We start from the raw sequence: 17147 nt of genomic DNA, 5'->3' as shown, positions 1-17147 counted from the left end.
GCTGCACTGCAGGTGCGGATGAGGTCACTAGATCTCTAGAATTAATGCCTTGGCAAGGGGCTGGGTCCACAGACAGCAGAGGGGAATCTTCCAGGGGTAAAAATCACCCTCTGCTCTGGACAGATCATCAGCTAAGTAAACCCCAGGGCAGGGAGAACTATCTATATCCAAGGAGACCTTTTCACTAAGTGCCGAAATGCCCTGTGCAGGCTGCCGTAGGCTCAGAGGTGGGCCTCAGGAAGCAAGTGCCCATAAGTGTACATGATTTTGTCCCGTTGGCTACAGCTCTTCTTGCCTTTTTCAAAAGTTACTTTTAGAGTTACAGAAGGTAGGTGACACAAGTGTATCTACCATCCTACCACACAGGTGAGCAGAGAATTTGCTTTTAGAGGCTGAAGCGGATACTGTAGAATCTCATTGGCTGACCTCTGTCATGCCTCAGGTCGCCTCTTTCCCATTGTAGGAGAGGAAATTAGGATGATAAATGAAGCTTCCGGTTACTTCTGATGGGAAATGGGAAATGAGACTTCTCTCTTTAATTTCAACCAGTGCATAGTAGCGATAATGCCACACCAAAGGATGTGGTTCTTGGGCCTCGGAATTAGGAGATGATAGAACAGGCCCCACCCTCCCTCACACAGACGGCACAAAACATAGCTCACACAAAACCTCACCTTATCTGTGGAAGCCAGGTGGTGTTCTCCTCCGAAACAAGAGCAGATGCAAGAGGGGAAAATCTGGTCTGCAGTTTGGTGTGAATCACTTATTCTTCCCCATGCACCATCCTAAGAGAACATTCAAAATTGATCAGCAGCAAATGCCTTGTGAGTTTATCTTCAGGCAGGTTGTAAGGAAAGCAGAAGGTCGGCTTGGGGACCCAGCAGAGGCTGCTGGCCTCTTGTTACCATCCTGCTATGGCTGTCTCTTGCCCCACACTGACTTTCCACAGGCAAGGTAGCCCCTCATTTCTGAGATGCTCTGCTGTGAGTCTCCAGTGCCAGATGACGAGCAGATTTGGGGAAAATGGAGGAAAACGACCACAGCTAGAATTATCGAATTTGTTCTGGCAGACACCTGTGCCATTTCTGTCTCACCATTGTGTGGAGATTTCTTTGTCGCTTGTAGAAAATAAGCCAGGAGTGAAATCTGTCCTTTGTCATCAGAGCTTGTTTTTGCACCTGGGAAAATTGTTCTAAATATAAAATTTTACCCCAAAATGATGCACTTAGCCCAGCAGGCAGATGGAGTCTGAAGGGCGATGGCAGGCATGAGATGTGGTCCAGCCTTTCCGTAGTCAGCTGCTGGCTGAGATTCCAGCCCATACAGTTCCCCTCCGCTCAGGGGTTGGACATCAGCCTTACCAGCATGAATGGGACTGTTGTGTTAATCTGGAGGAAAAATGGAGGGACAACCCACGGAAGCATTTCTTCTCTGCAGTGGATCACTTTTTGAAGTTGCTCTCATTCAGAGCACGGCCCGAGCTGGGCTCTGTGTTTTCAGTGAAGTGTTATTCACTCTAAGTGGAAATGTTCCCGTTACTCAGGTATCAGCAGATGAACCTAACTACCTTGGCAACAAGGCATCCCCCACGTAGGCTGTAGATGCTGTGTTTTTCTTCTTTAGTAGCAGAGCTCCCAGTGTCCATCTCAGTCGGTTTGTTAATTGTGCGTTGAGCACTTGACAGTGCACTGTGTCCCTAGAGAACTGGCTCAGTAGGTCAGATGTACATGTTTCTGCAGAAAGTTGGCAGTCATAAAGGATGGAGAAATACATGAAGAAAACTAAGAAATGGCACTGACCTGACCAGAAAAATAGAAGTGGAGATTAATATGGAGGGAAAGTTGCATTTGGGCAATACTTGTCCACCATGGGTTCTTAAACTAAGGGCAGGACAGGGAACACTGGAATGACCCACAGGGGTTCTCAAGACTTGTTGTATAGCCAAAGAAAGGAGTCTAGACTCCGAGTTTAGAGGCGGCTGTAGCAGGATCTGTGACTCAACGGCCTAACCTCAGACCTCCTCCTTCTCTGCGACTCAACGGTCTAACCTCAGACCTCCTCCTTCTCTGTCTTCCTTAGGGTTTCTGTTGCTCTGAAGAGACACCATGGTCACGGCAACTCTTACTAAGGAAAACATTTGATTGGGGTAGCTTATAGTTTCAGAGGTTTAGTCTACTGTTACCATGGCAGGACATGACAGTCGCAGACAGATGTGGTACAGGAGAAGGAGGTGAGCCCTCTATAGCTTGATCCACAAGCAATGAGAAGTGAACTGAGTCACTGGGTGCAGCTTGAGCACAGGAGACCTCGAAGCCCACCCCCACAGCGACACACTACTTCCAACAAGGACACACCTCCTAATAGTACTGCACCCTACGGCGGCCATTTCCTTTCAAACCACCACGTTCTCTAACCCTGTCCCTAGAGGAACTGTCTTTCTGGGAGGAAACTTTTTCCCCTCTAAGTCTTTGAAGTCAGTTCTCAAAAGATTGCATGAATGCCCTGGGCTGAAATAGTGTGCTTAAAGGTCTTTAAATGCTCAGGAGATACTCAACAACTGAGACAATGCTGTTGGAAGAGTATTTTTCAAACAATTAATAAATAAGAAAGAGACATATGAAATTTTCCTTGAAACATTTCTCCCATCTCTGCTTTTGAGTTACCCCTACCTACCCCAGTTTCCTCACTAATTCTGGCCTCAGAGTTAGACTGTGAAATCCACTCTTATATACTATTTGGGATACACCCTTCCTCCCTTCATTCTTACTCCTCTTCCTGTTTAGTATGTACAGGGTGGCCTAAAGTCCTATGTAGCCCAGGCTAGCCTTCTTGAACTCAAGTTCTTATGCCTCGGCTTCCCACATGCTAAGGTTGTGACACATATTACCATTCTTGGCTTGGACTATTTCCATAACTGAACTCTATTAGATGAAGCTTAATTGTATTGGGTCATATATTAAATTATTGTCTGGAAAATTACATTATGAAGCTAGAGGGTACAAATAATATGCATATAATACAGGACAAGAAGCTTTAGAAGTAGCCCTTTGCTAACCCCTCCAGAGAGGTGGGGGTGGGGGTTGGTTTGTGGTTTGTGAAGGGCAAGAGAAAAATATCTTGATGTTGTAAGAAAAATGACTTTAACTTGCTCATTCCTTGCTGAGGTCTCTTGGACATGGCTGGGTTTTTGTTGGCAGTGACACTCTTATTTCTTCTCTAAACTTTTGGTCAACCGGTCCTTTGGGATTAGAATGAGGTTTAAGTGGGTGAACACAGCAAACAGAAAATGTTTGAGAGAATCCAGTGACCCTGGTAAATCCATCCTGCCCTAGGACACCCTTATTCTTTGGAGTCTCCTGGGCAGATCTGTTGTCGTGCACAGCCCCTCCTAGTTCTGCAGACGCTGACAAGGAGAAATAGAAAGGCACTCTCTCTGGAGGAGCGGCTGTACTGTCTCTCACTTTCCAAAGTGCATCTAGACAAGCATTGTAGGGGTATTTCATTTATATTTTAATAAGTAAAGCTTGCCTGAAGATTAGAGAGTAAAACAGCCTCACTGGTCAGCCTTACAGATCAGGCAGTGGTGATCCCTTAATACCAGTAGCCACACCAGTTTGCCATAGAAACCAGGGAGTGGTACACACCTTTAATCCCAGCCCTAGAGAGGAATAGAAAATGGGAGGAGACAGCTCTCAGATGCAGTCTCATTCTGAGATTACTGGAGGCATTGAATTGCCATTTCAGACAGAGGTAGAGGTAAGAGCCAGTGATTGGCTATTTTGCTTTTCTGACCTTCAGGTTGAACCCCAATTTCTGTCTTTGAAATTTTATTAATTGTGCTACAAATGCACATTTTGTTCTGTCTGTTACCCCTGCTCACCGCACCCTGATTTAGCTTATTCTTAAATTGATGCCCCAAATCAGAAAATAATGATCATTTTTCCTTTTAGTCCCATCTGTGTCTAAGCATTGTCTTTAATTCTCAAATACTTCTAGATATTGTGGTTACCCCAGTTTACAGAGGAGGAAGCAGCTTAGAGAGATTAAATGGCACAGTGCAGTCCGTACACTATTAAATCCGGACCTGCATCTGCCCACCTAAAAATCCTGTGTTCTTTCTAAAATCCACTGTCTGTTCAGGTCTGGCAACCATGCTCCGAGTCTAGCGTGACTCCCTAACTCTTAGTATGGACCTAAGTCAGTCCTTAAAATCCCCAGTGCTTCTACCCTTGTGTATAACAACAAACAGAATAGTGTTCCAGCTGCCTTCCCATCCCAGTCACTAAATGCTGAGTTTTCAATGTGTTCAGCAAATGTTTGGTGAAGAGGACCATTCCTGGAATGTGGTCAGGTTAGAAACCCCAGAAGGTGCAGTCTCCATGGTGGTCAGCAGCATGCAGGACTGACCGGCCATCTCCGTTTGCACTGGAAACAGGCTGAGACCGGCTTTTATCTTACAAGTATTTTCCACAGAAAATGGTGCAGACACCCTCCTTGTAGCCATCACCTTCCAGTTCCCTCAGCTTAGTAACTTTGAATGTCACCTCCATCTTCTCAGCCTGCCTCTGGCAGTGGCATCGGTACACTGTGTGGTCTTAAAGTGGCGGAGCAGAAGGAGACAGGAGGGGGGCTGATTCATCTGCTACAAACTATTTCCAGACTTTGAATAATTGAATGTTTTCTGTCCTGAACACTTGGCTGACGTGTAGGGTGGGCCCCTCTCTGTGAACCAGAGTGTCTGTCTTCCCTTTTGCACTTGACCATGCCTCTGGGTGATCTGTGTCCTGGGAAGGAAGAGGTGGCTGTGAAGAGCCCATCCAGCTGCTGCCCTTGGCTGCCCACAGTGGACCAGCTTCCCGTCCGTTGGCTTGTCTCTCCAGCAGCAGCTGGTGGGCTCCAGCAGGGGTTCAGTAAAGACTTTCTCAACTCTGTTTCCTGTGGTGTAACAAGTCCAGTCCCCCTTCTCCCTCTGCTGGCCCTACTGTTTCTCCACACTGGTGGGGACCATGAGGTGGGAGAACTCACCACTGACCCATGGAACCAGCTACTTAGTTTTCTCCTTGGGCATCAGAGAAAAAGCCAAAGAAGGTGGCTTCTGTCTTATAGAGGATGTCACAGTCACCTGACCTCCACTGCCTGCCACCTACCTGAGTGACAGAAGGTAGGGTCCATCTGTTTGCTCCAGTGTGACTGGATCACAAAGAAACAGTTAGCAGATGGGAAATTTATTTTTCAAGACACATATAACAACCATCACTGAGAGGACACTAGTGCTAATTTAGATGCAAATGGAATCGCCCAACTAGAGCTGATCACAGAAGGGTCAGGGTTCCTGTATGCTCAATTTCACTCCTACGAATCGAGTTATTGTGCTTCTGCAGTGTGGACACGATGGGTGGGCTTATTTTCTTCTTCTTCTTCTTTTTTTTTTTTTTTTGTATAGAGTTTTGACTTTGTAGAAGTAGAATGCAGCATCCACCTACCTCCCTTTTAAAAGAAAACAAGCTGTCCATTTGGTCCACTTCTGAAAAGCTTGAAATTCTGATTTAAAAAAGGGGAGGGAATCATTCTAGAGCTTGTGGGCTAAGATAAAAAGAAATAGAATGACTGAATTCAGTTGCCGTCCTGCTCAATTCCGTGCACTCTGCTGAATTGTAGCCAGGGATGGATAACTGGTGGGCAATGGGCTGGTACAAGCAATTTGAAGCTGTGTTAATGCACTGTTCATTGCATGGCTGCTTCTCACAGTCAGGTTTTTGCACACTGGGTATACCAGTGAAGCACCTGCACATAATGTGATTTGTATGTATTTCTGACAAAATATACACGCCTAAGTTCCACAGAATAGTACTTGCTCTTACTACACACAGGGTACACTAATATTTTCTATTTGAAAATGGTCTAAACCATTAGTGAACCAGCAAATTGAATTCACTCACCCGGTCTCAAGCTACATTCTTTAGAAAACACAACTTTAAGGGGCTGGTAAAGGCGGTTGGTATGAAGAAAGAACCAAGCAAGAGCTAAAGGAAGATGGGGAAAGGGAATAAAGAAAGATTTGCTTCAAAGAATGGACTAAATTGGACCGACAGAAATAAAACTACGTGCCCAAGGAAGGCCTCTGTCCTAGCACTTGTACTGGGGAGGAAGCGGGGACAGTGCCTAGGGGCTTATAGCTGTCTTTATCTTATCAAGGGTAAGTTTGGAAGTAGGTGGATTTTGAGTTTTCGCTGTTCTGCTTCAGTCATTAGGGTCCACCCTTAATTTGAAATAACATTCTAAAGCTGCTACAATGTGTAGACATTGTTAATTTGAGTGACAAGTTAATTTGTATAGCTGGCTATTTTCGTGTAAGCTGGTAGCTGCCTGCCATTCTTTATAGAACAAGGTAGATACTGGCAACCTTATGAGACAAAGGTCCTCATGTTGCAGTTCATTGTCCTCCATCATTGAATAGTTACTTTGTAGCTTCTGTGTTTTGCTAAGGCTGCTCTGGGCGCTGGCAGAAGGCTCCACTTTGCATTCCTCAGACTGAGCGTCTCTCCTCTGGGTTATCGTTAGCTTTCAAGTGATCACACTTCGGCTCCTGTCTTATCCTCATTAAGGACGTTGCCTACTTGGGAGGATTAGAAGAAGTTTCTGAAAGTACGATAATGGGGCAGGAAAAGATTTTCTGGGATAAAAGGCTCTGAAAGATATGGTGGGGAGAAGAGGTGGAAGGAGAAGCAACTGGGTTTCCCTGGTTAGGGTATTAGTTTAAGGTAAGTGTGACCTCAATCTGTAAAGAGTTTGCAACTTGATATTTAATGGGATTGGATTTTGAATATTTATAGCATGTTATGTAAATGCTACCCCCCAAGTGCTTCCTTAAATCCTCTTAGCTTACTAATGACAGCTTTGATTTCTAAAAAGAAATAAAATCTTTTCATTTATCCAGCCTAAGAGTAGTAAACAATAGCTGCTCAATGCCCCCCTTTCATGTTGGTCCCCGAGGACAGACTTGGATTCTAGCAAGTTGATTGCTGGGCTTTTGAGCTTATGAAGGTCACGTGTAACCCAGTGGGGCAAGCTGATGTTGCGCTACCAGCTGCAAAGCAGCTTCTGGGAGTCTCATGTCATGTCAGTTCAGCAGTGCCGGGTAAAGTTAGAGACTTAGCGTCAAGGAATCTAACTTTCAGCCCATTTGGAATGATTCCATTTCTCTACTGTTTTCTATTTACATTTTCTTGCCTTGATCATTTTGGTAGAGATTTCCACCAAGTGATCCCAACATTGCAGTCAAGTGGATGAATAATTGTTTATGGTTGAGCACCATTTCCTGTTTATCTGTGTCTAGTGGTGTTAATTATTTTTGAACCCTTCACTAAAAATGTACCTACACCCAGGTGTGTTAGCTCTGAAGACTGAGGCAGAAGGATTATTAGTTAAGAGTTTAGCCTGGTCTACACAGGGAGGGCTGTGTCAGAAGCCAAGGGACGAAATTGTAGCACAGTGGATGTTGCTAGCATGGGGAGGCTTGAGTAAAATTTTATTGACAGAAGTACACACATGCAAGAGAGAGAGAGAGAGAGAGAGAGAGAGAGAGAGAGAGAGAGAGAGAGACAGAGACAGAGAGAGAGAAAACAAAGAGGAAGGGAGAGCTTCCGGGGCACAGGTAGAACAAGGCTTCTTAGGTTTTTTCCTAGTTGGAAGTCCTTTTGCCTGAGACGTTTACCTGATCCTGGGTATACAGGTGTATTCTTTACTATTCTCATTGCCATAACCAGATATCCAACAAGAAGCAATTAGAAGAAAGAAGGCTTTGGTTTGGCTTATAGTTTAGGAAGGAACACTGCCCACCATGGCTGGGAAGGAGCGGCAGGGAAAGAGGGAATGAGTTACACGGTGTCTGCAGAAAGACAGAGAGAGGCAGGAGTCAGGACTGGGTTCTATAACTCCACAGCCTCCATCCATGACGCCCCAGTGAGGCTCTGCCTCCTGAGCAGCAGATCAAGTGTGCCAGCCTACGGGTCTGTGAGGGACACCTCACATTTCACCACAGTATGCATATAAAACAGATATGTAAATTACAGGTTTGTAGTAATAACTCACGAATTTATTTTAAAACAATTATTTATTACACACATAATTCTACTATTTAGATGAAATCAAATTAATTCTTGACTGAATATTTGATGCTGCAGAATGTGGAACATTTTCAGTGTTTTTTCAGAATTGATTGAGGCTTAGATTTTGCAATTGTCAGTGCTGAGGCTATCAAATCACATGAATACTTAGTACAAAGTAGTAGTATGATTTAGGATCATTTAAAAAATTGTCAGAAATACTGACCTAGCCTAATTAAAAATTCATTTGACAATTTTTCTGTGAAGCTCAAGTTAACAACTCCAATAGCAGTGTTTGCAAGCGAACATTCTAACACAATACAATCCAAACAGAGTAATTTCATACTTATGTGCTGAGTAGGTGGTGGTATGTGACGTGCCGTAGAGTATTTGGAAGAATTGGGCAATGCTCAACTCTGGCAGATAGCAGTTTCTGGATCGTGGAGGGATACTGCCTCACCCCTGAGGAGGTCCTCTGTATGTTCAGCTTTGCATGCTGCAGTAGGATGAGACATGTCCCATGCAAGCCCCACTCGAGAGCTGCAGAAAGCGCAGGCTAGAGCAGCTGGCTGCAGAAGCAGGTGGCTTGGGAGATGCACTTTTCCCTGTGTCTGTCATTTGCCCAGTGTTGATGATTTCCTGCTCCCGCTTCCTTGACTATATCTGGGCTACAGAGAGCCCTTTAAAGTAGACAGACGACTTTAAGCGGTCTGAACGCTTGCGTGCTCACACTGTGGCTGCCGAGCTGGGGAGGGTGTTTGCACTGCAGCGATGTCCCCTGTCACTCAGCACACCATGTGGGGGTTTCAGTGGATTCCGAAAGAGTGAATTCAAATGGACTTTATGGTAATAAAGTCCATTATTTATTAGAATAAGAAAGGAGACAGCTGATTTTGTGATATTTTACCCACCTGGACTCATCTATCCAGAGCACAGCTGAGCACCAAGAACTTATAAAAAGTAATTCAAACCACCAAAATAGACAGCGTGAAGGCTTTATTCGCAGATGCAGCCATTCATGGCCTGTCTACGCTCGTCTCGAAGCTCTGGACATCTGGTTACTAAACTGATCAGTGGGTTTTTAAGCTGAAAATTCAAAGAAGAGGAGGAATGAAGTATAAAAAGAATGGCCTTGGTAATGGTATGATTAACGTGACAGCGAGCACTTGTAAAGGGAGGGAGAAATAAGGCAGGAATGGAAAAAAGGAGACACTCTCATTCAGAAAGCACCGCTGTCTGCTTCATTTAGAATGAAGAGTGTTGGGCAGGGTGAGGTGTTTGCAGGGTGTGGTGTTAGAACTCCACAGCTTGGACTGTGCATTTGGTGACTTCTGTGCACCCAAGAGTGGACGCTTCTGTGCCCAGCCTGGTGATAGCCTCTAGAAAGAAAGATCAGCTGCTGCCTTCTGCTTTTAGGAGAAAGGGGAATGTCTCTGTCAATTCTGGAGTTTTGGAAGTTGCTTACAATGCACTTCCTGTTAACTGAGTTAATATTGTATCCTTCTGGGGTCTTTGATGGAGTCGAAGAACAGATAGTTATAGTTATACGTTTCCTTAGTTATGATAAAAGATAAATTAGATATAAAACTTGAGGCTCACAAATATAGGGTAGATGATAGAGTATTTTCCTTAATTTGCCAAATGTAAATGAACTAAATACTGTAACTATAATTCTTGTTTGACAACTGCTTTGTTGTATGTAATCTTGCCATTTAAAGTTAAAACCTTCCTTTTTATTTGGATGGAAAAGGGGAGGTGACGTGGGCTTTCCCTCTGTATGCTGTGAATATGTCTTATTACCATTGGTTAATAAAGAAGCTACTTTGTGCCTGTGGCAGGGCAGAATAGAGCAAGGCAGGTATTCCAAGAAGAGATAGAGGAGAAAAAGAAGGTGGGGTCAGGGAGATGCCTTGTAGCTGCCCAAGGAGACAGATGCCCCAGAACCTTACTGGTAAACCACAAGCCTCATGGTAAAATATAAAATAATAGGAATGTGTTAATTTAAGATGTGAGAGTTAGTTAACAAGAAGCCTAAGCTAATAGGCCAAGCAGTGTTACAAGTAATATAGTTTCTGTGAATTATTTGGGCCTGGGCGGCTGGGAACGAGCAAGGAGCCTCCACCTACAGGGGAGCATATAGTAGCTCTTTGTATTAATATGTCTAAGGCTGAGGGGCTGAGGACATGCCTCAGTCAGTGAAGCACTGCGTGCAAGTGTGAGGGCACAGGTTCAGATCCCGGCCATGCATGTAGCAACACTAGGTAGCAGTGTGCTTCTGAAACCCATGGCGAGGGTAGCAGACACGGGCAGATCCCTGAGGGGTCATTGGCCATCCTGGTAGAATGAGTGAGCCCCAGGCTTAGTAAGGTATCCCACAAGGGATGAAGGGTTAAGCCTGGCACCGACTTCTGGCCTTCACTTTAAGCCTCTGCTGCTGCTCTGTGAAAGATGTCACTCAATTCTGATTCACCAAAAGACTGACTTTGTTTTCCTGAATAGGAAAAGCACATAGGTAGAGAATCTCAATTTGTGTTATATAAAAAAAGTTGTCATTACTTTATTAGCAGTAAGTTTTTGTAGCACTTTATAAATAATGTTTTATGTCTGGTACTCATTTATAAAAATATTGGCTTGCTGCTCTCCAGAAACACATCTGAGTGCGCATCTGTAGTGCTCCATGTCTGCACCTCTCCTTTGCAATTTATCACATTATCATTTAATTTTCTGGAGCTCAATTTGCTGAACATAAAGCCTGTTGTTATGTTTACAGCTCCTTGGACATAGAGGTTCCCAGTAAAGGTTTATTGAGTGATTAATAATGAGACAAATTATACCAAACTTTCTAATTACTCCTTTATTAACCATATAAATACTTTTCACAGTCTTTCTCCCCATTTTCGAGTACACGTACTAAAACTTTTATAGGGTTTAAATCGCATTTGACTGGAACCGTCAGAGCATATGATGCCTTCCTCGGCTTTGCCGTTCTGGCCTGAGCTTCAGGGCAGGTGCTGTGCCCCATGATCATGTTGTTGGCTTCAGCTAAACTCTCAGGGTTGGGTGAGTCTCCGGCACTCTGTCAGAGATCTCACTCTGTCGTTGGATCCAGGTGACGGTGGAAGAGGTCATGACCACAACTGCATACCTGGACCTTTTCCTGCGCAGCATCTCTGAGCCAGCGCTCCTGGAGATCTTCCTCCGTTTCATCCTATTGCACCAGCATGAAAACGTCCACATCCTGGACACGCTCACCAGCCGAATCAACACCCCTTTTCGGGTAAGGAGAGCTTCCGGGGAAGGATGGGTTTAACTCAGATTCCAAAAGGGAACTGTTCGGGGAAGGAAATTGTGAATATTTTCTCCCTCCCTTCCCACTTTGTCCTGCAGCTGTTATTCTCTGTCTATTTGAGTAGAGATAATTTGATAATGTTTTTCCCTATCAGGTGTCCCTTTGTTAGGGAGGGGGCACTATGTCACCCCCCACCCCCAATTTTCTCAATTTGTCTACGTTGATGCTTTCTTCTGTGGAACTGGCAGAATGTACTTCTGAAGGAACAAGATTCTGAGAACGTGAAGACTTAGGCGCAGGGAAAGCCAGGGACCTGGAGGACCAGGGCCAGAGGTAGCAAATCTCTCTCTGTAGTGTTTTGAAGTGAAAGTGTAGTTAGGTTTTCATTCTAACATTTAGAGCCCACTCAGCTTCGAAGATCCAACAATAAGAGTAGCACTCCCCCCCCCCCCCCGCAGCCCTTCTTCAAAGACGTCTTGTTTTAATTGCCACCATTGTTTTAAAAGTAAAAGATAAAAATCTAATAACAGTCTATCTTTGAGTTTATAGTGTATGTGTGTTACATGTTTAAAAATAATATCAGAGAGAGGGAGAAGGGAGAATAGAACCCCATAGGATACTATTCCTGTAGTTTGTTTGAATTAACTTAGTTTGAGTCTGGAATGGAATCTGATAACTTTACTGGAAAAACAATAGCCAGGAGGCAGGCACCGTAGCACAGGTCTGTAATGTAGTACTTCAGAGACTGAGCCAGACAGTTTGCAAACCTGGGGGCTAGCTTGGGCTACATAGCAGGGCCTTGTCCCAATTGAATAAAAAAAAACTGTGAAAAAAATTAAGGAAATTAAAGTGTTGTACTAGAAAAAAAAAACTCATTCAATGAGTCACCTGATAGCACCAGGTTCCACATTCAGCCTTCTCCCAGGCAGACCACAAGCCAAACCAAACAATGCTTAGTGAATTTAAAAGGATTGAAACCATGCGATGTGTATTGTCTGATTACAGCAAGTTTAAATTAAAAACATCAACAGAAACTTGAGAAATCCACAAATAGGTAGATGTATTATACATAGTTCAAACAACATACTCATAAATACCTAGAAGATCAAGAAATTACAAGCGAAAGGATACTTTGTTTTGAGATGCTACACTATGGATGAACCTTGGAGATATTACAGTAAGGAGCAAAAAGATATTACAGCCAGTAACAAAAACATAAACTCCTTGATTGTATTTTTGGTAGATAGATAGAAACAGTCAAGCTTATAAAAACAGAGAGGAGAATGGTAGTTTTCAGACACAGCAAACCAGGAATAGTGGGACTTCCTGAAGCTGAGCCAAGTTATCTGTGAACTCTGAACTAAAATGTAACTGTTACATAGTGAAACTGTTACATAGTGAAACTGTTATGTAACAGTGAAAATGTTCCTTGAAGAAAAGGAGTAAGGTAAGAGTGTGCCTGCTAAATATTTAAGAAGAATGCCTCCATTTATATAATTAAGCAAATAATGACCCAGATAATTATAAAGCTGCTTGCTTTTTAGATAGCATGATCTTATATGCAAATCAATCAAGCAAACAAAAAACCATCAACAAAAAAAATCTAAGGGATATGCTGAAAAGAACTATTAGAACCCATAACGAGGTTGGCAAGGCTGCAAAAATATAATTTCATGTAAAAATCTGCTTTATTTTTATACAATAGCAAGTGTTTTAATACCTCATTTCCTGTTGCTGTGATAAAATTTTCTGACAAAGACAGCTAATTATAGGAGGCAAGGGTTGCTGTAGCTTACATATTAGACTAGAGTCCTTCCTGGTAGGAATCTCAGGCAGCAGCAACTGAAGCAGCTAGTCACATCATAGTCAGGGACACAGAGGGATGGATGGCTGGACGTTGGGGCCCACTATTAAAATGGGTGTTCCAACATCAGCCAAGGTTGTTAAGATAACCCCCACAGGAATGCCCAGAGGTCTACCTCCCAGGTGATTTTAGATTATGTCACTTTGGCAATCAACATTAACCTTCTCAGTGTGCAATCTAAAAATCAAATTAAGATATCAGTCACATTTGCAATAGTATCAGAAATAACACACATACACATATGTATGGAAGATATTTGTACGCTCATAGACTGGAAGACTTATTCCTACCTCACGTGATAAACATTAACCCAAAATGAATCAAAGATTTGAAGTTGAGAGAAAATCGTTGTAGTCTTGGCAATGGTTTCTAAGACATGCTGCCAAAAACACGAGCAACCAAAGAAACATTAGACAAACTGGGCACATTCAAGATGGAGATCTTTAGTGTTCTGAGGATCTAAGAACTGAAAACCAAGTGCACTGGGTAGTGTAAGCCTGTGTCCTAGCATTGTAGAAACTGAGGGAGGAGTCTCACAAGTTGGAATCTAGCCTGGGTTACATAGAAAGACCCTATTTCAAAGATGCATCTAAATTCATCGGTGGGTAGAGGCTCTCTGGGCAAAGCTGGTGACCTGTGTTCAATCCACAGAATACACATAAAGAGACTCTACCAAGCTGTCCGGTGACCTCCACATGTGCACAGTGGTATATGTGCACACACACATCATGCACACATACATGATAATAATAGTTTCAAAGAACAAAGAAGTAGCACAATTTTTTGGTCATTTATTTTTTATTTATTTTTTTGAGACAGGATTTCTCTGTGTAGTCCTGGTTGTCCCAAAACTCACTCTATAGACCAGGCTGGCCTTGAACTCAGAGATCCTCCTGCCTCTGTCCCGTGAGTGCTGGGACTAAAGGTGTGTGACACAAAAATTGAAAGGACAATCCACAGAATGGTTGGAGATGTGTCGATCGTATAAAATACTTGTGCATGGAATAAAGGACTCCTGCAACTCAGTTATTGAAAGTAACATGCTCTGCCAAGTGCCTTGACAGAGATTGACAGGGGTTACTATGGCAATAGATAAGCAGGATACCTATTTGAGAAAAGGAAGAGTCGGGTGCTGTATTGTGAGGGAGAACAGAAAGGTTTCCCAGGGAGAGGTGATGCCAGGCTAAATCTCAGAGGAGGCAGGAAAAGGCGTTCTAGTTAAGGGTGTAGCACGTGCCTTGACTTGGAAGGGAACAGACTGTGTTGCTTCTAACTACAGGTCTTTCACCATCCTAAGCAAAGGGGGTGTTTGCAGCCAGGCACATACAGCTATTTCTTTACACATCTTTTGTTGGCTTTAAGTTCACTCTGCTTAGAAGACAAACTAGCATTTACTTTCCTCTACAAAGAATAGGAGTCTCAATTACTTAAATGGCCTTGGAGATTGATAACAGCTTGGGACACAGAAGCTGCAGTAATTTTTATAATTGAGTGTCTCCCCTATTTGGTAGTTCATCATTCCTTTTAGAAATTAGAGGTTGAAAGGATTCATGTGTTTGTAAAATAAATTAATTATTTTTTTGGATGAACTCCTTAAAGAAATAAATTTTCACACTCGGAACACTATAGAAAATAGAACCAAAGAGAAAAATTTGCTTCAACACCAAGAGAGATACGGAGTCCTAAACTCCAAACTCTGAAGAGAGCTGGTCAGGTGTTAGGCCCTTTCCTACGAGCCTTCTTTTGTAAATAACCAGTGTTATATTTGAAGACAACTTAGAAAGACAAATTGTCTGAAGGGGAATTAGGGAAGATGGTGTGTGTCAGATGTCAGGAGTTGAAGGGGGCGCATTTGTAGTATCTGGATCTGTGATTCACAATATGAACACCGGTTTCTAGCCCGCGCCTCCCTGGGGGAGCTGATATTCTCAATGCATCTTTCCTGGTGGTGAAGTGCAGTTTATGGGAACTGTTGGGGTAGAGAGGCCATTTTGTCCTGAGGTTCTGATGTGTCACCTGTCGGGGGCGGAGTCATCAGCCTGACATCTGAGACTCACTGTGTCCATTGCTCCCCAGCTTTGTGTGGTGTCCCTGGCCTTGTTCCGAACTCTCATTGGTTTGCACTGTGAAGATGTGATGTTGCAGCTGGTTTTAAGGTGAGTGTCCGTCGATTGTTCTCGCTAAAGACATTCCCTCTGTAGCATTACTGTTTTGTTTCTCTTTGATAATGTAAATGAAGTAAGGACCATGCCTCTAAGGAAGAAAATTATTAAGAAAGCCAATTTAATTTTTTTGGTGTTATCACCCAGAGTTAATTTCGTTTTATTATGAAAAGTTTTTAGTAGGGGCATTTGTATTGTGTTATGAATGTGTTCCTGGAAACAATAATAAGAATGTTGGAAAATTTTGCTAGTATTAAAACTCTTTGGGGTCACGGCTGGACTTTGTTCTCCTGGGCTACTCTTTGTTGTGTGCGCTCTTAAGGGACCCTTGTTATTAAAAAACAACTTTCTTTCAAATATACAACACTTGGATATAGTTTTCAGCCTTTTCTTTAGTAACACACAACGTGACTGTCCAGTCTGTGAGCATGGAACAGATAGTCAGGGCTCAGGACTCAATGGCAAAGTCACACCCCGGTACCGTGGGGGAAGCTCTGAGGATGCTGCTGTTGGAGGATGGGCATCGCAGTGCTGCTCAGATGCTCTGAGTGTGGTGATTAGCTTCAGCAGCCCCAAGCCCTGCCTTATCCCCTCTCCACCTGCCCATGGGATCCTGCTTCCATGCAGGAAAGTGACTGTGTTCCTTGGTAACATATGGCTTGGTCCTGAATCCTCAACGCAGTATTCCAGAAGCACCAGGCTAGTCACTGGTCATTGTTTTTTTCTCCTTTTTTCTGAACCTCAAACCCTAAATCCTGTAATGTACTCCTCCAGTGAGACCCACCCTAATACGAGCTGCAGGGTGTGTAAAGGGGGCCACAGAACAGAGCTAGAGCAGCGTTTCCTGCCCCTCTCCTCTCTAGCCCTATGGGTAAGGCAGGGATAGGCCAAAACTGCAAAGAAATCAACTTCTGGTAGAGCTGTATTTGTTCTACCATCTTTTCTTAAGTGGGCTGGAAGGAGAGAGGGAGGGAGGGAAGGCTGTGGAGGGGCCCGGTGTACCACACAAGTTGGACAGTCACTGGCTGGAGAGATGGTTGTTGTGAGTACAGCATCCTACAGAAGGGGAATTAAAACCGAGTCTTGAAAAACTAGGTGGCACCCTCTGGAGGGCCTGACAGATTGTTGCTTTATGGGAGACTATCATTTATAAGATTTTAAAGTAAAACAGTGTTTTTTGAACTTTTAGGGTTTAAATCAGGTCATCAGTAACTAATCTTAAGGCATTAGCAGAGAACAAATCCGATCATAAGGACACAGCTGGTAGTCTGTTTTAAAAGGATTACTTCAGCTCCCCAGCAAGTCTCTACCATCAGACAGAATGCATTAGCAGGGCCTGAATGAAATCCAGCAGAACAACTTGGCAAAGCATTTTTTTTCTTTATTGCTCAGAACTCAAGGTGGGCAAAGCCTTGATTGCATTTGAATGTTAAATTCCTAAATGCTGCTTCGTTGATGGCAGGGAAAACAGCTGTGTTTGCCGTGTCCCTGAAATGGCAGTGTCCCTGGCCAGGTCTGGGTTCCATCGCTTCCCCACTGTGGGTCACCAAGGTCTGGCCAGGCTGGAGTGACAGGTTGGCTTGCTGGTGACCTTTACAAGAGGAGCCCTGACCACATCTGCTCACAGTATTCAAATCTGTACTCAGCAATGGTGTTACACATGGTTGTATCTGAGAGCCGGACCTGGACCTTATGACGAGACGAATGAGCTTGTGTTTGAATGTACA

The 17147-nt window shown here is 43.6% G+C and overlaps 1 protein-coding gene across 5 annotated transcripts in view; it reads left to right on the top strand.

The window, feature by feature from the left end:
- Nucleotides 1-17147, top strand: part of Fhip1a (FHF complex subunit HOOK interacting protein 1A) — a 216107-nt gene that overhangs the window by 171251 nt on the left and 27709 nt on the right. For all 5 annotated transcript variants that reach the window (XR_012908042.1, XM_075950504.1, XM_075950503.1 and 2 more), the window contains 2 exons: nucleotides 11215-11382; nucleotides 15335-15414. Coding sequence is in view for 4 of the 5 variants with exons in the window: in XM_075950504.1 (XP_075806619.1) it covers nucleotides 11215-11382; nucleotides 15335-15414 (248 nt within the window). In the remaining variant the exon portion in view is untranslated. The remainder of the gene's footprint in view (nucleotides 1-11214; nucleotides 11383-15334; nucleotides 15415-17147) is intronic.

Source organism: Microtus pennsylvanicus, chromosome 16 (genome assembly GCF_037038515.1).
Source record: "Microtus pennsylvanicus isolate mMicPen1 chromosome 16, mMicPen1.hap1, whole genome shotgun sequence".
Taxonomy (NCBI): domain Eukaryota; kingdom Metazoa; phylum Chordata; class Mammalia; order Rodentia; family Cricetidae; genus Microtus; species Microtus pennsylvanicus.
This window is presented reverse-complemented; position numbering and strand designations above follow the sequence as displayed.